Source organism: Pistacia vera, unplaced genomic scaffold, assembly GCF_008641045.1.
Source record: "Pistacia vera cultivar Batoury unplaced genomic scaffold, PisVer_v2 Contig342, whole genome shotgun sequence".
NCBI lineage: Eukaryota > Viridiplantae > Streptophyta > Magnoliopsida > Sapindales > Anacardiaceae > Pistacia > Pistacia vera.
Genome location: NW_022196160.1, coordinates 5806 through 31985, shown reverse-complemented (window position 1 = coordinate 31985; position 26180 = coordinate 5806). Strand labels below are relative to the sequence as shown.

General features: G+C 32.8%; 3 protein-coding genes across 3 annotated transcripts; all 3 read right to left on the bottom strand.

Moving 5' to 3' along the window:
• Positions 1–6485: 6485 nt before the first annotated feature.
• On the bottom strand, positions 6486–7595 carry LOC116138568 (ethylene-responsive transcription factor ERF105-like). Its single transcript, XM_031424284.1, has one exon. The coding sequence runs from the start codon at positions 7485–7487 to the stop codon at positions 6678–6680; it is 810 nt and encodes a 269-aa protein (XP_031280144.1). The 5' UTR covers positions 7488–7595; the 3' UTR covers positions 6486–6677.
• A 13354-nt stretch (positions 7596–20949) lies between these two features.
• Positions 20950–22084, bottom strand: LOC116138581 (ethylene-responsive transcription factor ERF105-like). The gene is given in 2 exon segments (XM_031424295.1): positions 20950–21301; positions 21304–22084. Coding segments are annotated over 2 exon segments (783 nt in total). The 5' UTR covers positions 21859–22084; the 3' UTR covers positions 20950–21073.
• A 2212-nt stretch (positions 22085–24296) lies between these two features.
• On the bottom strand, positions 24297–25401 carry LOC116138560 (ethylene-responsive transcription factor ERF105-like). Its single transcript, XM_031424276.1, has one exon. The coding sequence runs from the start codon at positions 25238–25240 to the stop codon at positions 24455–24457; it is 786 nt and encodes a 261-aa protein (XP_031280136.1). The 5' UTR covers positions 25241–25401; the 3' UTR covers positions 24297–24454.
• Positions 25402–26180: the final 779 nt, after the last annotated feature.

Below are 26180 nucleotides of genomic sequence, written 5' to 3'. Positions count from 1 at the left end.
GAGCTCAACGTGGACGTAGCTTGTTCAATATTGAACAAGTGAACCACGGTAAATACTATGTGTTGGATCTGTGTTTTGGTTTGCGTTGATTGATTGTTTGGTTGATGTTTGCTTGAATTGAGTTAGGGGAAATTACAACAGTGGTATCAGAGCCGTATTTAGGGTTTCCCATAAATGAATTGAAATTCTAGGGTTTCTTGATTTGGGAATTCTATTTTAGGGTTTCAAAATTTTTAGGGCTTTTCAATTAATTAGTTCTGTGAAAGTCCTAGGGTTCCAAACATAGTTAAATCCCTCTAAAATTCTCAGCAAATCGAGTCAATTAAACACAATCTAGATTTCTTAGGGTTTGGTTCTCTAACTCAAAATTATGAGTGTCACACGCATGGAGAATTCCCAATACGATGGGAAAATAGATTTCAACACCTGGAAAAAGAAAATGAAGGCCTTGTTATCCCACAACAAGGTTGGAATCGCATTGAAGAAAGATGAATCCAAATGGTCAGAAGAGAAGAAAAAGAAAAAGGCAGAAGTGGACGAAGAAGCATACAACTTGATCATTATGAACCTGTCAGACACCGTGCTACGAAAGGTGGATGGCGTGGAATCTCCAATTCCACTCTGGGGTAAACTCAAGTCTCTGTATGCTCTTAAATCTGCCCCTAATTTAGCTTTCTTGAAAGGCGCTTTATTTTCATATAAAATGGACATAGCTAAATCTCTAGATGACAATCTTGATGAATTCCTAAAAATGACCCTAACCCTAAAAGGTACTGACCAAGAACTAGGAGATTCAAGCCTAGCCATGATCCTGTTAAACTCCCTACCAGAAGAATACTTAGTGGTAAAAAATGCCCTTCAGTATAGTGGGACAATACCTAGTGTGGACCTGATTGTCTCTGGACTAAAATCTAGGGAATTAGAATTAAAGATCCAAAAGCGTAATGGTAGCAATTTGTTTGTGAAAGGGAAAGTTGATGTTGGGCAATCTAGTAAAGAGACTGGAAAAAACTATCAGAGAAATGTAGGCCTTAAAAACAAAAAGAACAGTAAAGGAAATGGTAGAACTAAGGGGGAATCTAGGAAGTGCTTTTACTGTAACAAAATAGGGCACCTCAAGAAAATTTGCTATGATTGGATTAAAAAGAACAAACAGACCAGCATTGAAACAAACCTAGCTAGCTCTAGTTGCAACCTAGAAATATCAGAAGCCCTCACCATTTCTAATTCATCCAGAAGCAATGAATGGGTGCTTGATTCAGGCTGTACTTTTCACATGAGCCCTAACAAAGACTGGTTTCAAAGACTTAAAACTGGGGAACAAGAAACTGTATTCATGGGAAATAACCACTCCTGTGAGGTTCAAGGGATATGGGGTATAACCATTCAACTGAATAATGGTAAGTTAGTATTACTAACTAGGGTCAAGTTTATACCTGAACTAAAACATAACCTAATTTCCTTTGGAACCTTAGATGAATTAGGCTGTTCTTATAAGGCTCAAAATGGGTGTATGGAAGTTTACAAGAATGGGAATGTGTTAATGAAAGGGGTTAAGAAAAATGGGCTTTATATCCTGTGTGGGCAGTACTATCCTGAGGTTTCTAATTCTGCTTTACTTTCTACTAACATATCTGCTACTGTTAAATGGCATTTGAGATTAGGCCATATAGGCCAGAATGGTATGAATGCATTGAAACAGCAAGGTTATTTTGGTAGTGATATTATAACTGCTTTAAACTTTTGTGAAACATGTATTCTTGGAAAACAGCATAGAATGAGCTTCCATAAAGGAACTCATCTTGCTACAAACTGTCTAGACTATGTGCATGCAAACCTTTGGGGTCCTGAAAAGGTAAAGTCACATGGAGAGAGCATATACTTCCTCTTCATAGTGGACGATTACAGTAGGAAGGTATGGGTATACCTTCTCAGGTCTAAGGACGAAGCCCTAACCAAGTTCAAAGGTTGGAAAACCTTAGTAGAAACCCAGTTAGATAGAAAAGTCAAAACCCTTAGGACAGATAATGGGTTGGAGTTCTGTAACTTAGAGTTTGACACCTACTACCAAAACCAGGGGTTACAAAGGCATAGAACAGCCAGGGCAACCCCACAACAGAATAGGATTGCAGAGAGGATGAATAGGACTCTCTTAGAAAGGGTCAGGTGCCTTTTGTTCACTGCTGGGTTGCCTAAGATTTTCTAGGGAGAAGCCCTTACCACAGCAGCCTATTTGATCAATAGAAGTCCATCCAGCTCAATAGGTTTCAAATGCCCTAAAGAGAAATGGTCTGGAAGGAAACCCAACCTCAATCACCTTAGGGTCCTTGGGTGTGCAACATATGCACATACCAGAGAGGGTAAGCTTGAACCCAGGTCCCTAAAATGTGTCTTCTTAGGGTACCAGGAAGGTACTAAAGGTTATAGGTTATGGGAGAGAGATGCACCAGGAGTTAGAATCATAATCAGCCATGATGTAGTCTTTAATGAGGTCACATTTCCTTGCAAAGTGTCTACTGACAATGCAGGTAACTCAAGAACAGATCCTGAACTGCTTGACCAAACAGAGAGATCCCAGTTTGAGGTAGAGCCACAGAACCAGATAGAACACTTAGAACAACCTAAAGGCACAGAACCAAAAAACACCACAATACAGAATATTGGGGACCAATATGAAGAAGATAAGCAGCCTGAGAACAATGATGAAGACCTGAATGAGAACCTGGCAGACTACCAGTTGGTTAGAAACAGAGTCAGAGGGGAGATAAGGCCCCCAAACAAATACAGTTATGCAGATTTGATCTACACAGCCCCTGTGGCTGGGGTAGAAACACTAAGATCTGAACCAGAGACATATCAAGAAGCTGTGAGCTCAAAAGACAGTAAAAAGTGGCTGGAAGCCATGAAGGAGGAGATGATATCCCTAAGACAGAACAGAACTTGGACTCTGGTCCCAAAACCTACTGACCATAAACTAATTGACTGCAAATGGCTCTATAAACTGAAAGAAGGCCTAACAAGCTCAGATCCTTCAAGATACAAAGCAAGATTGGTGGCAAAGGGCAGGTATCGATTTTACAGAAATTTTCTCTCTTGTGGTTAAATTTAAAACAATTAGACTTATGCTAGCTGTAGTAACCCATTATGACTTAGAACTAGAACAGTTAGATGTTAAAACTGCGTTTTTACATGGTGAATTGGAAGAGAGAATTTATATGAGTCAACCAATGGGGTTTAGGGATAGAAACCTGCCTGATCATGCCTGTCTTTTGCACAAGTCCATGTATGGACTCAAACAATCCCCTAGGCAATGTTATAAGAGATTTGACTCTTTTATAGTGGGAATCGGGTTTATTAGGAGTGCATATGATAACTGTTTTTATTATGCCTACCTTAAAAATATGCCAATGTATTTACTGTTATACGTAGATGACATGCTGTTAATAAGTAAGTCCAAACCTCATATAGATGAATTAAAAGCAAAATTAAGTGCTAAGTTTGAGATGAAAGATCTAGGGTCTGCAAAAAGAATATTAGGGATGATGATTGATAGGAATAGAAAAGCAAATAGACTGAAACTTCATCAATTTCCATATCTGCAAAAACTGATATCTAGGTTTGGTATGACTGATGCTAAAACTGTAAATTTACCCCTAGCAGGACATTTCACATTAAACAAAATGCAGTCCCCCAAAACTGATGTAGATAGGATTAAAATGGAAAAAATCTCCTACTTTAGTGCCATAGGATCAGTGATGTATTCAATGATAAGCACTAGGTTTGATCTCTCATTTGCAATATCTCTATTAAGTAGGTTTATGTCAAATCCAGGAATAGAGAACTGGGTTTCCTTAAAATGGTTACTTAGATATATTAACACTACAATGCATGTTGGATTAGATTATTACAAAAGAACTTCTGCACTTGATCTTGTTGGGTATGTGGACTCTGATTTTGTAGGAGATCGAGACTCAAGGAAGTCCACCACAACTTACTATTTTACTTTAGGTGGAAATTGCATCAGCTGGAAATCCCAGCTTCAACCATTGGTGGCACTGTCCACAACAGAAGCTGAGTATGTGGCAGTAACTGATGCATTCAAGGAGGCAATATGGCTACAAGGGATTTTGAAAGAGGTAAACTTAATGGATGGCCCTGTGACTGTGTATTCTGACAGTCAAATTGCCATCCATCTAAGCAAAAATCCAGTATACCATGAGAGGACGAAGCATGTGGATGTCAAGTACCATTTTAGATCAAATTTCAAAGGGAACTATGAACCTGCTGAAAATTCCAACTGAAGAAAACCCATTTGATATGGGAACCAAAGTTGTAACTACTGCAAAGTTCAAGCACTGCTTGAACATTCTTCACATCAACTGAATTCAAAGAGCTAAGAAGGAATACGAGAACTGCTTGCTGCACCTACTGGTTACTGTCCAAGGGAAGAATAAGGCTTCAAGGTGGAGATTGTTATATATGAAGCCTTATGCGACATCGTTTTGACTTAAACTGGGACTTCATCCTAATCGTTGGTTTGAAGACAGATCTGACGGCTGAGAATTTTAGTTTGGTCAAACCTATAAAAGTTGAGGTCTTCTCAGTTCGCGAATAACGTTTTTTCTCTCGATTGTAATCTCTCAAAGTTACCAGATTAGGGTTCAAGATTAGGGCTTTGTGTGTGTGTGTAAATCTGCTGATAATCTGTCCATTGAGTCATGTTTCTTAGTGGGATTGGAAACCTGTTGTTGTGTTCTCTGATTTGGGTTGTAGGTTTATCTTTTAGTCTAAAGCCAGGTTAGATCTTGATTAGAAATCTTGTAAAGGAAAGAGTGTTCGAGAGTTGTAATCGTTCTTGATCGTAATAGTAAGTGCAGCGAGCATCCATATTCTGGAGCTCAACGTGGACGTAGCTTGTTCAATATTGAACAAGTGAACCACGGTAAGTACTGCGTGTTGGATCTGTGTTTTGGTTTGCATTGATTGATTGTTTGCTTGATGTTGGCTTGAATTGAGTTAGGGGAAATAACAACAGTTTAATTGAAAGCAATACTTGATTGCCGGTGCTCAAAATATCTTGAAGAAGGCAACTCTATAACTTGTTTGGAGCATTTTACTTTCATTCACTTGTAGTTTTGAGACAGTTTATTTCTATTTTTATTCAATTAATTTCTTAATTATTCAACAAATAGTACTAGAAATTACAATCTCAAATGCGCTCTTAAATTTGTAAGCTCACTTGTTAAGGCATTGTGACAAACAAAATAATGTATGGTGAAAATTCTAACGCTTCAAGCATTCGTATTTTCTTATAATTTGGACAAACGGTTTATTTATTTATTTTATCGTTAATTAATTAATAGTAGTAAACAGTGGTCTAAACAAGAAAGAAAAAATGCAAACATACATATATTAAAGAATTAATGAGTAACAAAATGAAGATATAGTTTAGTTTATATATAATATAAAGGTCAATTTATATATTTAAAACGGTAAAAACCATGTCCTTTTAAATCAATGGTATATAATTAATAATTTTATAAACGTACCGCAAAAGAATCTTAAGTGATCAATTTATCGCATTCCATACCTCGTAACTCTAACAAATAAAAACATGCAAAACCGCCTCTAAACGACTCTGAAGTAGGGGTGAGCACGGGTAGCGGGTAGAACCGGAACCGGGGGTAAGAACCGGAACCGGAACCGGAACCTACCCAGAACCTGCACTGTGCGGGTAGGTTCCGGTTCCAATTTTTTGGAACCGCTACTGTGCGGTTCCGGTTCCGGTTCTTACCCCGGAGGAACCGGAACCAGAACCGGAACCTGTAAAAAGGGTACCCTGTTTGGAACCTGTAGGGGGTACCCTGTTTGGAACCTGTTTTGGAACCTGTTTTGGAACCTGTTTGGAACCTGTTTTTGGAACCTGTTTTGGTTTCGGTTAACCGCTTTTTATTTTTTATTGAACCGGAAATCCAGTTTTTTGAATTTTTTCGAACCGTTTTTTCGGTTAACCGGTTTTTCAATTAGATTCGGTTTGGTTTTTGCATTTTTTTTTTAACACCACTACTTGTAATTAAATGACACAAGAAAAAATATTTTTTGCAACTAGGCAAAAATAGTTGCAAATACCCTACATTTGGTAACTAAATTCCAATCGATCGACTAAAGGGGAATAAAATTCTGGGGCCCATTTATTCTCGCCTTTTGTGTCTAAAATTAATATTCTGCGACTAATTTGATTTATTGTAAAAAATATCACATTAGCGACTAATTTATTTGGTTATCATTTCTTACGCGCGGTAAATTTTCCAGGCATTATAACACAATTGCCAATTGTTACGCACTTCAAGTCATGAGAAACACTAATTTATAGTCATATATATGATCTCAGTTTAATACTGTTTTTTCATTTTATGCAAACCAAAGAAATAGTACTTTTTAAAAAAAAATTAATTAATTGTATTTAAAAAGTAAAGAGGAACAACTTTTAAAAAATAAAATAATTGTATTTAAATTCTCTATCAACGATTCAATATATTCCACTAACAAATGCTATCCTCTAACACCCAATCATATTTAATTGATGACACTTCACCACCTTATTTTATTATCACTATCTACTACATAAATTAAAATGTCCACGTCATCAAAGTTTAGTCCCCACTGTTAAACCTCCGTTACATAACCGTGAGCCGGCAGTTTCCTATAGAAGGATGTGGTGATATCGGAGAAAACAAAGGCATGTTATAAATGCCCTCACCTTCTCCTCCAATACTAGTAGTTTCCCAAAACCCCGTCCAACTTGACGACGTCAATGGAGAAAGGCCTAACTTAACGGTTTCCGTCACCTTTTCTTCGGGCTCCTCTTTCTTTACCACCTGTCTCTTCGTACCCACCATTTCTTCATTTTTCCTCTTTTTCCCACAATTCAAGGGTAATTCAGATTCAATAAAGTTAGAGGTTTCAATCTCAAGAGGAAAGTTCAAGGTCGCTTTGCTTCCTCGGAACCTAAAAGCGGCTTTGTCATAAGCTTTTGCAGCTTCAATGGCAGTGTCAAAGGTTCCTAACCAAACCCGGATCCCTTTTCGGTTGGGGTCACGGATCTCCGCTGCATATTTTCCCCATGGTCGTCTCCTAACTCCTCTGTAATGATTTTCTTTTTCATCCTTCGATTCTCTTTCTGTCTTAATAACTGGGTTAATGTCAGTTTTGGAGCTTGTTTTGATGTTTGTTGGTGGAGGTATTGCGACGTTTATAGATGGTTTTCTCCGACTAAGAGGAGTTGACTGGTAATTTCGGTTGATGAGTGGCTCTTTTGGTTCCAAGTAATCCGAGATGTCGATGTCAAATTGCGGGTGTTGAGGTTGGCTTTGAGACGCAGTGCAAAAATCGAGGTTGGATATGAAGGTTTCCATGGAATTAGTGAAGTCGTTGAGAAGATATTGGCTGATAAACTCTAAAGTTGAAGCGTCATTTGGAGATGCCATTCAAGAGAGTGAGATTTCTAGTGAGTGAGAATTCAAATTGGAAGATGAGGGTTGATGAGAGAGTGAGAAAGAATTTAACTGTATATAAAGGGAAGAATTTCCAGGAGAGATGAGGAGTTTCAATTGAAGTTCTGGGTTGGATCCTGGAAAGCATCATTTGTTGATACGGCACTCCAAGTGGACGAAAGTGCTTGTAAAGATAATGTTTCGCTGTCTGTTTTATTAAAGTTTCAAGTCTTTTTTTCGGTGGGGACTTGGGGGACCAACGGGACCATGCCCACTATAATGTGTTTCCCTGTTTCGTGACTGATTCTAGGGTACTTCGGGCCATCTCCATGCAACATGCCAAGGTTGATTTACTAAAAAGACTGAAGTCGTTCTTGATTGTTAGCAGGGAACAGACCTTCTCAATACAAATCTAATTAATATTCGTGAACAGCACTGCATCTTTGACTTCCTTCTCATTTTCTTGATTTGTACTATTATTGGAACTATTTACCTAAACCCTAAAATGATATGTGTTCTTAGCAATGTTTTAAAAACCAACTAGGGGTAAAACTCGACAAACTGGTGGGGTCCTGGGCTGACCAATTGAACCAGTTCAATCGGTGATGTCATTATGCTGATGCCGGCATAATGACATCAGCCAAACAATTGTTTACAGTCTAGAATTCCAGAATCCAAATCACAAATTCTTGAATAAAAAATCTTTAACAAAGCATCATCAAACATCATTACATCAATACAATCCCTACTGCAACTAATTACAAATCAAAATTCATGAAGAAATCACATAATAATTAATAAACATTTTAGCAAAAAATGATATTCTTCACCCAATGGTCTTCAATCCATCCTCAATTGAACTTTATAATTCACACACCATCTGACAGATGATGATTATCATTATTAACATCAACAACATCATCTACAAAAAATTCCAACAAAAAAGGAAAACCATAATTTGAATCTTCCCATTTAAACTAATCAAATTTAAACTAGGGGTGAGCACGGGTAACGGGTAGAACCGGAACCGGGGGTAAGAACCGGAACCGAAACCGGAACCTACCCAGAACTGGGGGTAGGTTCCGGTTCCAATTTTTTGGAACCACTACTGTGCGGTTCCGGTTCCCGTTCCAGTTCCGGTTCCGGTTCCAGTTCCAGTTCCGGTTCCAGTTCTTGCATGTGGAGGAACCGGAACCTGTAAAAAGGGTACCTTGTTTGGAACCTGTAGGGGGTACCCGGTTTGGAACCTGTTTTGGAACCTGTTTGGAACCTGTTTTGTAACCTATTTGGAACCTGTTTTTGAACCTTTTTTGGAACCTGTTTTTTGAACCTGTTTAGAACCTATTTTGGAACCTGAACTATAATGAAATATTTGTGAAATGTAAATAATGGGGGAGTTTCTATTATTTTACATATAAAAAAATTTAAAATAGAAAAAGTTAAATTTTTAGAATAACCTAATTAAATAAATATACGAATACAATTATACTTATTACATATAAATTACACCATATTAAAAGCTTTAATATATTATAATACATTAATATTAAAGTTTTGATCAATTAAGTGAATAATTGGAATTATGATCCAATTAAAAGTGTTTTACATTTTTAATGTTATTAAAAGAATTATTTTTGAATAAAATAGTATATTTGATTGAGTAATAATATATTTAGTTATTTACTTCAATTATCAAGTTCTAAGTATATCTATAATAAATTAGTAATTAATTAATTATATATGATAAATTGATAAACATTAATAAATTTAATTACTAGTTAAATATCATACTTAATCAATTATAACATTACATTATAGTTAAATGATTACTTAATTAATTATAATTTTATAACATTACTTAATTGATTTATAGTATAATTAATTATAGCATTACATTAATTGATTACTACTTAATTAATTGACTTTTAAGTTATAACATAATTAAATAGTTAATTAATTGACTTATAATTAGAAATTTAATTAATTATAGCATTACGTTATAGATTTATAGTATAATTACTTAATCAATTATAACATTTTATTATAAACATTAGTACAAACTTAATTAAATGATTAAAAATTTAATTAATTATAATATTACATTAAAAATTTATAGTATGATTACTTAATAGTTAATTCACTATAACATTACATTATAGTATGATTATATAATTAATTATAACATTACATAATTAAATAATTACTTAATTGATTATGTCATTATATTATAAATATTAGTAATTACTAATTTACTACATAAACATTAGCACAATACTTAATTAAATGATAAGAAATTTAATTAATTATAACATTACCTTATAAACATTTCATTATAAACATTAATTAAGCATTACATTATAGTTAAATAATTACTCAATTAAATTATAATATTATTATATTACATTATATATTATGATCACTTACTTAATTATAGCATTACATAGTTAAATGATTACATAATTACATAATTAGTTATGAATTTATAACATTACATTATAAACATTAGTAATTTACTATATTATTACATTACTTAATTAAACGATTAAAAATTTAATTAATTATAACATTACCTTATATATTTATAATATGATTACTTAATCAATTATAACATTCCATTATAAACATTAGTATATTAATCAAATGATTTGAAATTTAATTAATTATAATATTAAATTATAGATTTATAGTATGATTACTTAATTCATTATAACATTACATTATACTATTATAGTATGATCATATAATTAATATAACATTACATAATTAAATGATTACTTAATTGATTATGACATTATATTATAAACATTAGTAATTTACTAATTTACACAATACTTAATCAAATTATTATAACATTATATTATAAATTTATGGTATGATTATTTAATTAATTATAACATTCTATTATAAACAATATTACAGTACTTAATTAAATGATTAACAGTTCAAGTGTTGCTTAGAGATTACAGGTTATGAGTTACATTGGACACAAATGAATGAATAATGAAAATTAGTTAGGGGTGCTTTTGTTATTTTTTAAACTAATAGGGGGGTAATTGATTTTTTATAGGGTACCCTGGAAAGGAACCGGAACCTGCATTTTAGGTTCCGATTCCTTGAATTGAAGAACCTGCACTGTGCGGTTCCGGTTCCGGTTCCGATTCCTTTTTTTGGGAACCTGCACTGTACGGTTCCAGTTCCGGTTCCCCCGGAAAATGCAGGGTACCCGGAACCGCTCACCCCTAATTTAAACTAGCTACTACCAAATTCAAATTACTTAAAAAATTGGAACCTTTTGAAATATCTATTGAGTCATAGTAAGAAGGGTGATCACCACCATCTACAAGAATATATCATTCTTCATATAATGATTGTTTCAGTTCATCATAATTAAGTTCACCAACCTCCTCTTTTGCATCAACTATCCAAGATTCAGTTTTATCAATACTTTTATAATCAATAGGATCAAAAGTAATTTTCTTGTAACAACTCCTGAAAGACCAGAATTAAATATTAAAATCACGACCAATAAAGACATCCAATGAAAATAAAATAAGAGATAATAATTAATAAGAAAAATGATGAAGGCTTTATACATACTTTGCAAATGCAAGTTATAATGAGTGAAAACCAGATCATTCAACCATTGATGCTCTGCTCCTCTTTTTAGTATGTATGCGTTCAAAAACACTCTAGTTTCGCTTACATCCTAAAGAGACTGAAGTTTGACTTAGATTTTGATTGCAAACTTTTGCAAATTTGGAGCACTAAACCTAAATGTCCTCCACCATTAATCTAATTAAGAATAGAACATAAGAAATAAACACAATTTCATAATTGAAAAATTAGACTTAAAAATTTAATAACTATTACATACTAGACGTGTAGTTTTGCAAGTTTGAAGAGCAAGCTCACGAGAAAAGCTTTCTAGACGGTCTCGATATAATATACTTTCCTCCGGTAACATTGTCTTTTTTATTTTGAACGCACTTGCTTTACTCTCAATAGTGTCAAGGAAACCATACATGACCTCTGGTTTTTCAGAAAAAGTATCTTTGCCATATTTAAAAGCAAAATTCAAATAATAACTGCTATATGAATATCATGGCGCAACATCCCATCCCAGCGTATCTTAATAATTGTTGTATAAGGCTTGTACAAACTTTTTTTATTCTTAAACAACTTCTTGATCCCCATCCTCATTCTGTACATGCCATCATACACATATCCTATTGAAGGTCTCTCATCTAAGTCTACAATCTGAAGCATACGCGTTAATGGACTCACAACTTTGGAAATTATACCAATATCATCCCAAAATCGGTTATCTAGAACTATGGAAATAAATGTTTTGCCTTTATTAGTTTCTGCATATCGAGACTCCTCAAAAACTCTATTTGTTACCGTAGATTGCAAGTCATGTTTGTGCTGATGTAGCCTGCTCAATACAATGAAAGTTGTGGCCAAACAAGTTGCGCCTAGACTTACAATTTCTGTCCAACCTTATTCAAGTGATAGACAGTAGATGTTAATACTTAGTAAATTATAAAAAAAAAAATGTATATATATATAATATGACTTAACAATGTATATTATATACATATGAGGTAAAAGTATATAACATATCTTTTCCTCAACAAACTATCACAAATGTATGATTATATACAAACTTTGTAACCTCATAACGTCTCGAAAGATTAACTATGTAATTCATCTCAGCTATGTCATCAAATTAATGCAATTTGTTGCATAGGGAGACCAAGTAATACTGCTATATTTTTCACATAATATTCTTCTAGTAGCTTTATAATTTGCTCCATTGTTAGTAACAAGATGGACAATATTGTTTTGTCCAACCCATAAAGTTATTTCCTCAAACAAGTTGAACAACGTTCCAGCATCCTTTACAATATCTGAAGCATCCACTGATTTCACAAAACAAACTCCTTTAGGACAAGATAGTAAAAAATTAATCAGTGACCTATATGAATTATTTGTCCAACCATCAGCCATTATATATAGTACATCCAACATCCCCCCAAGTTTTCTTGTAACCATCAATAAGTAATTGCATTTCTTTCTTAGCATCTCTCAATAAATTTACATGCAAACTATGATAAGTTGGGAGTTATACCTAGGACCAATTGCAATTATAGCATCCACCATAAGCTAAAAATAAATTGAATTAATAACATTAATTAGGATGCAAGAATCATGAAATAACCTTGCAACAGCCATGTCCGCTCTCCACTTAGCTTCTTTTCCGACTAAAACACTCTTAATTGAGGGTTGAGACCCAAGCTTCGTCCTTGGAGCAAAATACTCACCAATCCCAATAGGTCTTTTCTCTTAGTGCTTGAAGTTGGAGCTGGAGATGGAGAAACCTCTTCACAATCTTCATCTAACATACCACCCTCAAATTGTTGTACACTAGCTCTGTAAGGATTGACATTCTTACAAAGTTTATTCTTTGCCCAAATTTTGTTTAGTGCATCTTGAATTTAACATCAAAAGAAACTTTTGAGCACTTTCCAACTTCCCTATTTATAGCCGCTAGATGCAGTTTCACTCGATAAATACCTCCACCTCTAATTATCTTGCTATAGTACAGACATATCAATATATTCTTCCCATTTTCATCTACGCCCTTAGTAACATGTCCCCATGCTATATCATTCCTTCCTCAAAAAGATTGTGAAACATCCATGGAAGAAGATTGTTGACAAGACCCAGATGATGACATTCTTTGTCTTTAATCTTTATCTCTACCTTGGCAACACAAATAAGTTAGTATCAATAATAATCGAACAACATAACAAACCAAAAATGATTTCTAATGAATGATAAAAAGAAAGAAAAGATTAGTGTAAATATTAATGAAACTAAAAAATGCCCTTTAGCCTTTTGTTCCACTGTAATTTACTTGCCAATTAATGGATCTTCAATGTTTTAGCAGTGTCTTAATGGATTACAAGATAACTTTGGTCGTAATATTTCTTCTTATCAATTATAAATTCAAAACACAAACACAAAACACTACACACTAATGAACAAATTATATGAAGGCCTAGCAGTGGCATTGAAGTTATCAAATAAGATCAGCCTTAACATAATTTTGAACTTTTTTATTTCCTCGTGTGGCCTGTGGAGCTAAATAGGATTCAATCAAGAGGAAGGATTCTCACCAACAAGAAAATGAGCTTAATAGTGATGGATAAGTTGCTTGTATGCTTCCTTATCTTTCGAGTAGTAATTGATTTTAGCCTACAAATAAAGAAGTCATACTCAACATGGTTAGTTTGGAGCTAGACAAAAGACCTCGGGTTATCTTCAAAGCAGCCCCCAATTCCATTCTACAACCGGGTGGCTTCAATTCCACGCAGTATAAAGCAAGCAAAACAAAATCAAGGATAATTTTTTTCCTAGCTCTAAATGGTTGATATGTTAGGTAAAAGGCATTTAGACTAGTTTGTTCAATGAGAGTTGACACCCCACTTCAAAAAACTGGACCAAAGTCAAATATGAACCTTCAATTATAAAGAAAATATTAGGTTGAGAAATATTACAAAGTCAAAGAAATGGCAAAACGATGGATTGACAAAAGAAGATGAATACCATAAGTGAATTAAAGTAAACAGGGAGTAGAGCACAAAGGAAGCACTGACGATGGTACCCGGAAAAATGAGTTATAGCTAATGATGAAGAGGAGGAGATAGTGCAAATGGGAGGAAGAGATGATGACACCTAGCGAAAATGAGTTGCAGCTGACAACGAAGAGGAGGAGATCGACAGTGAAGAGAGGAGATTGCGCAAATGGGAGGAAGAGACAACGGTACCTAGAGTTGCAATTAACGACGAAGAGGAGGAGATCGACGGTAAAGAGATGAAATCTCCCAAATGGGAGTCACGGTGGAAGATTTTTAGAGCAAAATGTCGAAGGGAAATGGCGCAAAATGGGTGAAAATTTCTGGAATTTAGGTTAAATAGTTTTTTTTTTTTTTTTTTTTTTACTGGACCCGGTTTATTGGAAAAACCAATTAGACTCGCAGTTTGTTACAATACTACCAGTCCAACCACGGGTTAAACTGGTGGGTTAAGGTCTCCGATTTTTTGCCTTAATTGGCCCAGCTCACCAACCAAGTCTTAATCAAACCGGTTTGACCGACCGGTCTAGGCCAGGTTTTAAAACATTGGTTCTTAGTTGGAGAATCTTAGCTAAAATCTAGAAGGTCTTTAACAAGTCTTTGTGCCAATAAAAGATAAAAAGAATGGTTTGTCCTAATTGGGAAAAGTAGCACTCAATAACAACACTTTTACTTTTCAATCAACATTCTATGAGTATAAATAGAATGACTATGAACACCCTAATGGTAAGTCTAATTTTATTAAGTCTCTAAGTGAATATTCACTAGGAAGAAACATTCTCTTATTTATTAGAATGGAAAAAATGCATTTACTCCTTAGAATCGAAATACCAAGTGAAATGCAATATTGATTTGAATGTCGAATGAAACACACTCTCAACCCACCTTCATTCTTCCACTAAATTCAAGCCCACAAATTAGCAAATCCATTTTGGCCTAATTACAATTGATTAAGGCCCATCCAAAAACCAACTTAAACATTTTTTTTTCTTTTTGATAACCGAGGTGTCCGGGCTAGTTTATGCACACCTCAATTAATGTCCAAGACCCATTGAACATCCTATAAGTCTAATGTTCTAGGTAAGCTACAAATGTGATAAGTGACATCAAGGTGGTTTAAACCTAGGAAGTCAATGAAGTGAGCAAACCTTCTTGACCACTAGGCCAACCCCTTGAGGTGAACCAACTTTAACATTCATCAGGCTGTAATAGTAACATAAACAATCTATTTGATAAATAAGAAAATATTTACATACTTCTGTTCCAGATGAATCAAATAAATGTTGTAAGTCATGCTTCTGACTTTCTTCCAATTTTTTGTTGTTTGTAGTTAATTTTTGTTCGTCGTTGCTTAGCTATTGATAGATCCCTCTTGATAACTATAACCTAAATTACAGATTGAAATAGTCGCTAACTTAATTTACTTCTAATTTAGATTTGTGTTGGCATTTGAAGGGGACAATTCATTTTATGTTATGATAATAATATCCTTTTGTGTAAGCCACAAAAACATGAGATTTCCAAATCACATATTTTTCATTAAATACCAAAATCTTTATAACTCCTAATAAATAGAATAATCAGCATGTTTCCATCCAAGGTTTGGCGAAATGGCAAGTTTCCACCCTTGGTTTCATAAATTCTAGATTCTCACCATTAAACCAACATCGTTAGCGATTTTTAGGTTCTGACATAGGTGCAAAAGGTATTTTTACCATACTGCCCTTAACAAATAAATTAATAAGTTTCAAATTTATTGAATTAGTAATAAGAATATATTACCATACCCGTAAATTAATAGAATTAGAAAAATAATCATTTTACTTTCAAATTTATTTCAATAACACTCTCTTCTTCAACCTTCACATCATCTCATCTCCAACCACCCAGCCCCTTCCATTGCCACCACCATCCAACCACTGTCGCCGAACGATAAACTCAAACACTCTAAAAATCAACCAATCAATTCTAGAAATCCCAAACGAACAAATCCACTCCAACAAATCAACAATCAATCCACAACCCACAATCAACCAAACAACAAACGTGCAATGAGGACACAATCAACCTCCAGTCAAACCAAATTTCAATCTCCCATCAAACCTAAATCTCATCAATCTCCTTCCAAAACTCCAAACACCCTCCAATCAACCAAAAAGATCACTAAAACATGCAAAACCCTAAAGGAAGAGGCGGGTGGCGATCAACAGGCAACTCGGGTCGCCGGGGGGGGGGGGGTAGGTGTCGATGATGCAATTGGTGGTGTCAGGTGAATTCCAAAACGGCAAGATTGACTAAGATTTGGCTTGAATCGCATGGACTGACAAAGAGCGATGGTTGACGATTGGCTATGTAATCAAGTAGAGGTGATAGAGTTTTGATGTGTGGGCTAAGTGGAGTGTGTTGGTGGTGTCGGGGCACCGATGATGTCAAATCAGGCTAGATTGGCTTGAGACAACAGTCGCGCATAGGTGGGGTTAGGTCACAAGAAACCAGGCTCGGCTTAACCCTAGGTAGGTGAGGCCCCTACCTAAGGCCCCCAAAAAAGGGGGTAAAAAAGGGGGCATAAAATTATTTTTTAAAGTATTTTTAATATATTTATAATTTTTTAATTCTCATCAATCCCACCATGTACTCGCCTATGTCTATCTTTACCCAAAATTATTTTTTTAAGAGTTTTTTAATATATTTATAATTTCTCAATTCCCATCAATCCCACCCTATGTCCAATCAGCCATGCCTATCTCTAAACTTAAAATGCAATTGGTGGCTCATTTTTCCGTTGAAAATTGAAACACCTTCATGCAACTCTCCAACTCTCAAATGTCAAATCACATCTCCTCTCTCCCCCAAATCTCTTATATAAACCTCATTTCACTTAAAGTTTTCTCATCTTTTACTTATTATTCTCAACTTGGTTTACTCTCTTGTCTCTCCTTTCTTATCTCTTGTCTCTCATTTCTCATCTTTATTACGTAAATTTATCAAGTGGATGTGATTTACATTATTATTATTTTTATGCAAGGTAATATTAAGAGCTTTAAATCATTTTACTCTTAGCATTCTGAATTGATTTTACTTTATATTTGATCAAGTGAATAACTAATTTACATTATTATTTTTATGCAGGATAATAATATAAGATTTTTGAGTATCAGCATAGCAAAAAGCAAAATCAGGAGCATAAATCAGGTGCTAAAGTTTCTTCTTAATTTTTATAATTATTTTTATTTTAACAAAATAATATTAAGAGCTCTAAATTATTTATTCTTTGAATATAGATGTCTACTAGGAAGTGTGAATCTGGATTTGAAAAACGTAAGAAAAAAAAAAGAATAGAAGAACTAATTCAATCCCAAAAAGATGCACTTGATAAATTTGTTATTAATACAAAACACTAAATGCTAGAAAAACCAAATGAAGATTTAAATGAAAAATCAATTGAAAATTGTGAAGAAATTTTTAAAGATAACAACTCAAATTCATCAAATACTAGTAAAGTCTCATGAAAATTTAGAAGAAGAAATTCCATTTGACAAAAATGAAAATATTAATGATAAAGATGAAACAACTATTAAAAATATTTATGACCCTATACACTGGAACAATTTAGACACAAACTCATGTGATTTATTAGTTGAGAAAGGTCCAATTAGGCAAGTTTTAGATTTTCCAAGAGATGAAAATTCTAGACGCTTTTCTACAATTCATTACATTCGAAAATTACTAAATGGAGAAAAACATGATAGAAAATGGCTAATATATTCAAAAGAATTAAATAAAGTATTTTGTTTTTGTTGTAAATTATTTAGTTTAAAAGCAAATACAATTCAATTAGCAAATGAAGGGTGTGGAGATTGGAAAAATCTTAGTGCCAAGCTTAAGAGTCACGAAACAAGCAATGATCATGTTATAAATATGAACATTTGGGTTGATGTTGAGATGAGATTGCTTAAAAACAAAACAATTGATAAATATTTACAAGAGAAAATAAATAAAGAGAAAGAGCATTGGAAGAATGTACTATTAAGAATTATAGCGGTTGTAAAAAATCTTTCAAAAAATAATTTGGCATTTCGTGGTACAAATGAGAAGATTTATCAAGAAAATAATGGAAATTTTTTGAGTTTAATTGAAATGATTGCTGAGTTTGATCCAATAATGCAAGAACACCTTAGACGTATTCAAAATGGAGAAATTCATACTCATTATCTTGGTCATAATATACAAAATGAGTTGATAAATATTTTAGCATTAGAAATAAGAAATACCATTATTAAAAAAATCAAAGAATCAAAATATTTTTCAGTTATACTTGATTGTACCCCAGATACAAGTCATCAAGAACAAATGTCACTTATATTAAGATGTGTAGATATTTCAATAAGTCCAATAAAAATAGAAGAGTACTTTATAGATTTTATAAAAGTGGATGATACTTCTGGTCAAGGCCTTTTTAATGTTCTCACAACTATATTAAAAAATCTTGAACTTGATGTAAATAATGTGAGAGGACAAGGATATGATAATGGGTCTAATATGAAAGGTAAACATCAAGGTGTGCAAAAAAGATTATTAGATATAAATTCTAGAGCATTTTATACACCATGTGGTTGTCACAGTCTTAATTTAGTTCTTTGTGATATGGCTAATTCATGTACTAATGCTATTACATTTTTTGGAGTGACACAACGTATATACTCATTATTTTCTTCTTCTACAAAACGATGGAAAATTTTGCAAGATCATGTTTCTAATTTGACACTTAAGCCATTATCACAAACACGTTGGGAAAGTCGTGTTGAAAGTGTTAAAGCAATAAAATTTCAAGCTCCACAAATAAGAGATGCTTTATATCAATTAGCAGAAACTAGTGAAGATCCTAAAACAAAAAGTGAAGCTATTTCTTTAGTAACATATGAGATTGAAAATTTTGAATTTCTATTAGGCATGAATATTTGGTATGAAATGTTATTTGCTATTAATACGATTAGTAAATATTTACAATCTAAAAATATGGACATTGTTGTTGCAACAGATCAGTTGAAAGGTCTTGTTTCATTTTTTGAAAAATATAGAGAAAATGGGTTTACATCTTCTATGATTTCTACTAAAGAGATTACAGAGTAAATGAATATAAAACTAAAATTTCATGAAAATCCTATAATAAAGAGAAAAAAAAAACAATTTGATGAGAATGAAAACGAAGAGATGAAATTGTCTGCTGAAGAATCTTTTAGAATAAATTATTTCCCATATTTAGTTGATCATGCCATTTCCTCACTTCAAATTATTTTTGAACAATTTGAAATACATAGTAATAATTTTGGTTTCATTTATAATATAAAAAAGTTAAAATAAAATTGCTTGATGATGATAGTTTGTAGAAACATTGTTTAAATCTTGAAAACGTTTTAAAACATGACATGCTCTCTAATATTGATGGTTTAGATTTATATACAGAATTAAAAGTTTTAAAAGAAATTATAAACATGGAAATTAAAACACCACTTGAGATACTAGATTTTATAAAAAAAAAAAGGTAAATTTTTTTCCAAATGTATGGATAACTTATAGAATACTGTTAACTATTTCTGTTCCTATAGCTTCAGCAGAAAGAAGTTTTCCAAAATTAAAGTTAATAAAATCTTATTTGCGTTCAACTATGTCACAAGAACGATTAGGTAATTTGGCTATATTATCAATTGAAAAAGATTTGGTTTCTAAACTTGAATATAAAAATTTAATTAGTGATTTTGCATCTCAAAAGGCAAGAAAAATAAATTTGAAATAATTTTTTAATATATGCTTATATTATTAGAAGGCCCCTAAAGTAATTCTTGCCTAAGGTCATAAATGTTCTTGAGACGACCCTGCAAGAAACGATGTTATTCCAACCAATTCATGAGTGGGGTTGGGTCACAAGAAACGATGTTATTCCAACCAATTCATGAGTAGGATTGGGTCACGCAGGTGTATGTGCAAGCGGGGAAGCTATGGCTACTAGTTAGGGACAGAAATGGGAGGTTGTGGCTGAGGGAGGGAGATAGAAAGAAATGGTAGATGAGAAGAAATAGTTTTAGAGAGAGGGTGTTTTTGAGATAAATTTGAGATGTGGAGGGTTATTTTAAAATTTTGATTTTTATTTTAGATTTAATACTATACAAATGATCACTTTACCCTTTGACCCTTATATTAAACAATTTTCTGTTAATATAAGGGTAAGAATTTGGAATTTATGAAACTATGAGCGTAAACTTTCTATTTTGCCAAAGGTGGGAACATGTGGGCTACTCTTATAAATATGAAAATAGCTAAGTTAAAAAGTCAAGGATTTTTTTTTGAATAAATCCTAAATTATTTTGTTTGTAGGTATTAACTAGTCGTCTAATATTTTAATAGTCAGTTCCCTAGAATAGTTCGGCCCACCACCCTTCTTCCCATCGACTTAAATAAAGAGTTCTTCAAATTTTTAACTTTTTTTTTTTTTTTATATTCGACAGTCTTCTTCTTTCAATGAATTTGACCATTTTGTCTGTGAATGTACTATGTAGTTTTATTAACTTTATACAAATGGCCATTTTAAGTTCCGATGGACAATGATCCATGATCAGTTAAATTTAATTTACTTTTAAACATTAGACTAGCAGTTGTTTTTTTTTTTTTTTTTTTTTTTATCAATAATTTACAATAGATTCTTTAGTAATTCATCAAATACTTCCAAAATCCAGATATAAAAATATGAATAAGACTAAAAACAGCATATTAATTAACAAATGAACCAATTAATGTAATAAATTAACAAGTTTTCAAACTTATCGCAACTTTGCAGTTGCACCTAATATATTTCTTTATATACATATAAAATTCTACAAATCACACTATTTTATTTTATTTTATTATATTCAACTAAACACCCAACCGACTGTAACGCCTCCGTTACATAACCGTCAGCCAAGAGTGTCCTATAGAAGGATGCGGTGATAACGGAGATAACGAAGGCATACTAAATATGCCCTCTCCAGCATCCCAAACCTCCGTCCAACTTGATGGCGTCAACGGACAAACCCCCGCACTAACGGTCTCCGTCACCGTCTCTTCAGCCACCTCCTTCTTCACGACCTTCCTCTCCACACACTGTGTTTCTTCATTTTTCCTCTTCTTTCCAAACTGACTTCTATTTCAGATTCCCCAAAGTTTGAACTTCCAATCTCAAGAGGAAAGTTCAAGATCGCCTTGCTTCCTCGGAGCTTAAACGCAGCGTTATCATAAGCTTTTGCAGCTTCAATAGCAGTGTCAAACGTTCCCAACCAGACCCGAACCCCTTTTCTATTTGGGTCACGGATCTCTGCCGCGTATTTTCCCCATGGCCGTCTCCTTACTCCTCTGTAGTGCTTTTTTTTAGCTTCTGTTTCCGTCTTCATCACTGGGTTAACGTTGGAGTTGGTTTTGAAGTTTGTCGCTCGAGGTATTGTTACGTTTAGAGACGGTTTGCGCTGACTTAGTGTAGTTGAAGATTTCAGAGCATGTGTTTGCGCTTGCGCTTGCGGTTTGTAGGTATGGATTTGTTCGAGTTCCGGCTCCTTTTTTGGTTCCAAGTAATCGAATTGAGGGGATGTGTTGTAAAGATTGAGACTGGTGATGAAATTGTCTATGGAAGAGCAGTCAGTGAGGAGATACTGGCTGATGAGTTCTAATGTTGAAGCTTCATCTGGAGTTGCCATTTCAGAGAGTGAGAATTGAAAGAGAAGAAGATTTGAGTGGAAAAGAGCGATGTGTAGATTGAGTATTTAAAGGAAAGGAATTACTTGGGCATTAAATTGGGGGGTTAACAGTTGAGGATCTTGGATAGAAGTATAGAACTGGAAGCATCATTTAATAAATGTTGAAATGGTGGGTCCTTTCCTTGCGTTTTGATAGGATTCTGTTTCCAGGGTACTTCGGGCCAAACATCTGTACAAATAAAAGATTTGAATTTTAATTAAGTGACATAAGATGATGCATTTCATCATTGTAACGACATTTTTCCACCCAAGGTTTGGCCAAGCTATAGTTTTCCATCCATCAAGTTTCAAAATGACACAATCCTATCTTTCATTTAGTATTTTTTGTTAATATTTAACTAAAAAAATAAAAATATTTTTAAATAATTTATTATAAATTAAAATTTAATTAAGTCAAAGTCTTTATTCAATTATTTATTAGTTCAAATACAGTAGAACTTCTTTATAATCATAATATTGGAATCGATTAAATTTATTATTATAAGGAGGTTATAATTTAATAGAGGTGTAGTTACAAAAATTATTTTTTTATTTTTTATTTTATAATTCATGTTTTAGCAGTATTAAGATTTCAATTCATTGTTTTGGTAGCATTAGGATAGCACGAAAATTGATATCAAAGAGTTACTGTAAAATTGAGTGATCAGATTTGACAATTTCACTACATTGATTAAATGGATATTAATGTAATACTCAATAATCTAAATGAACAACTAGTCGTGTATGTTTTAACTGAAAAATAAATCATTATTGGAATTAGATAAGAAGAGGAAGAAGATAATCTTGAGGATGATAATACGGAAATACAAAAAATTTCATGCCAAGAAGCTCTAAACATGCTTGAGAGTTAGAAATATTTTGGCTTCAACAAGAAGATATTCATGCTGATGGCTTACTATATACTTGCAAGATAAATGATGTAGTAACAACTTTAAAGCATAAATTATTGTTCCAAACAACTTTAGATAAATATTTTATTTTATCTTAAACCTTTATTGTATTATAATATATATTTTTTGCAATATACATATAATTATTACTATGTAGAGGCAAGTTCCTTAAGACGGGACCTATAAAAATTATAACTTATTATAATGAGAAATTTATTCTTATTTATAACTGACTCAAGTTGGGACCAGAAGTTTTTATGATTACATGGAGGTTATTCTTATATAGAGTATTACCATAAAGAGATTTTACTGTATAAAAATATCTTTCTTCCTTTGTTTATTTAATTAATTAAGAATATTGATTTTCTATGTTAATTAGTAAAAATAAATAACATTTTATGTATTATGAAGAACATTATAAATTTAGTAGATTATTGAATAATAGTGATGGGATATTGATGACATTATAAATAAATAAATATTAATCTCATTTAACTTTAAACAATTTCATAACATTATTTTTAACTTTTTTTTTTTGACTTTTTAATATTTGACCTTTTGGCTAATAAAAAATTTATAAAATTAGATATTTAAAGATATTTTCATCTTTTCAGTAAAATATTAATGAAAAACATAACAGAATATAACAAAATGTGAGAAAATATCATTTTCAAAACTTGAAGCGTGGGAAAGTGTCGTTTTGCCAAACATTGGATGGGAAAATGTGTTCTCCCTATTTAATATTACACTTAATTATGGTAAGTACAAAAAAGATAACATCATAAATTAATTAAAATCTTTAGGGAAAGAGAAACTTTTTTGGTGCCGATATTATTGCCGTCTTTTTTATGATATACAATATTTATCAAAATGTTATATTATGTTTAATATGTGAGTTTATCCAACCAATAAATATGTGGGTTTCTCTTTTACTTCATTAAACATTATATATCAATTTCTAATTTCTTTTATAAATTTTAGTTAACATGAATAGACATTTCCATATTCATTATCATCTATTTACATAAATTTTTAGTCAAACCATATAAAAGGATAGAGTTTTTATGATAACATTAATAATAAAGTAATTAATTATGCAATTATTGTTAAGTATTATAGTATTCTTACACCGCTATTGACTTTTTACCTTCTGTGTAAGAAAAAATATCTTAACAGATCTTTTATATGATAATAAAACATTTTTATATTTTTACAAGTAAAAATATTTAATCAAAATTCTATTTTCGTAAATTTACTTGTATTTTGAAGAGAAACTTAATTTTTTAGTTGTCTTTTCTACTAGGCAAATCTTCCCATCTCATGCTTTCATAATTTTATTTATAGCCTTATACAAGTGATAATAAAAATTTATTCATTATTATTGAACCATGTATTTAGGATTAAATATCGTATTGGGTTTGCTCATGATCTCATCATTAGAGTAAAAATATGTAGCGTTAATATCTAGATCAATGAAATAAAACACAATTTAAGAAAAGAACGAATAAATTCAAACTAATCTTCAAACATATAACATCTAAACTTAATTAGTTCCCTATTGCACTCTCATCGCTACTTAGTATGTACATATATATTTCTCAGCCGTCCGATATTTCAAAATTTAGTATAGATCCAATTAACGTTCGTTACATAACGGGAAGCTGAGAGTATCCCATACAAGGATGCGGAGATAACGGAGATAACGGTGGCACACTGAAAACCCCGTTCTCGTTACCAACATCCCAGAACCCCTTCCAACTTGACGGCGTCAAAGGATGATCCCCAGTGGTTATAGTCTCCGCCGCCACCGTTTCCTCGAATTCTTCCTCCTTCTTCACGACCTTTCTCTCCATACCACTCTCTGCCTCTTCACTCTTCCTCTTTTTCCCGCAATTCACTTGTAATTTAGACTCCACGGAACTCGAAATTGAATTTGAATTCCCAATCTCAAGTGGAAAGTTCAAGATCGCTTTGCTTCCGCGTAGCTTAAACGCTGCGTTATCATAAGCTTTTGCAGCTTCAATGGCGGTTTCAAAAGTTCCTAACCAGACCCGACTCCCTTTTCTATTTGGGTCACGGATTTCCGCTGCATATTTTCCCCATGGTCTTCTCCTTACTCCTCTGTAGTGCTTTTCCTTCTCAGCTTCTGTTTTCATAACTGGGTGACTGTTGGAGGTCGAAGTAAAGCTTGTTGCTGGAGGAATCGTCACGTTTACAGATGGTTTTCTCTGGCTTAAAGTACTTGATGATTTTACAAGGGTTGGATGGTTCTGAGAATTGATTTGTTTGAGTTCTTGTTGTTGGGGTTGTTGGTTGGTGGATGAAGTGTAAAAATTGAAATCTGTGATGAAGGATTCCATGGAAGTACTACAATCATTGAGGAGGTACTGGTTGATATATTCTAAGGTAAAAGCTTCGTCTTGATAGGCCATCTGAAGAGGAGATCAATAAGTTGGAAATTTAAGTTTGGTAGATGAGAATTAATGAAGAGGAGAAGCTTGAGTAGAAATGGGGAGTGTGCGATTTGTTTATAAAGAGAAGAAATTGAAGGAGATCTGTGGAGTTTCACTGGAGGTTCGATGTTAGATCCTGGAAGCATCATTTGAGATTATTCAGGCATACTCAAAGTGGTTTTATGTTTGATGTTTTGTCGTTTTTTGAAGTTTTTAATGATTGTGGGGTTTGAATGTTTTCCCATGGTGAGGTTCCAGGCTGGTTCCGGTTAAACCCGTGCGCTAAATGACTTCTAGGTAAATTTGACTTTCCGCTATGGAAACTAATAGCACGTTAAAGTGACATAAAGGATTATCTCAAAAGAGTAATACTATATTCACATCACTCATTATATCATTTTTATTATATCATGATGTAGTATATCTCACATTTATATAAATTTTTAATTATTTTAAATTTTTAATATTATAATAAAATAATTATTAGTAAAATGATGAAGATGTAATAAAAATGATATAATAAGTGGTATAAATATAATATTACTTATCTTAAAATTTTAATTTTTAATTTTTAAGGACATGATTCTATTTTGAGATATTATTTAGTATATGTATTTCCTATACAATTTACAAACATTTGATTTTCAGTTGAGAGATTTTATTGGTGTATTGTTGGGTTCTGTTATTAAACAACAACTTAGCATAAACAAAATATTATTTGACCACCTGCATTAATTAGCTTTTGGCTCTTGAGGAATTCTGCTAAGAAATATAATAATATCATTTATGTAATTAAGTAAATCATATAATAATTCTTATCGAATAGGAGTATATATAATCTATATGCTAATCTTATTTATATCTTTTTGTAATATATTTACTAGCTAGGCTAGAAAAGGAGCCAATTTCGATTATGGGT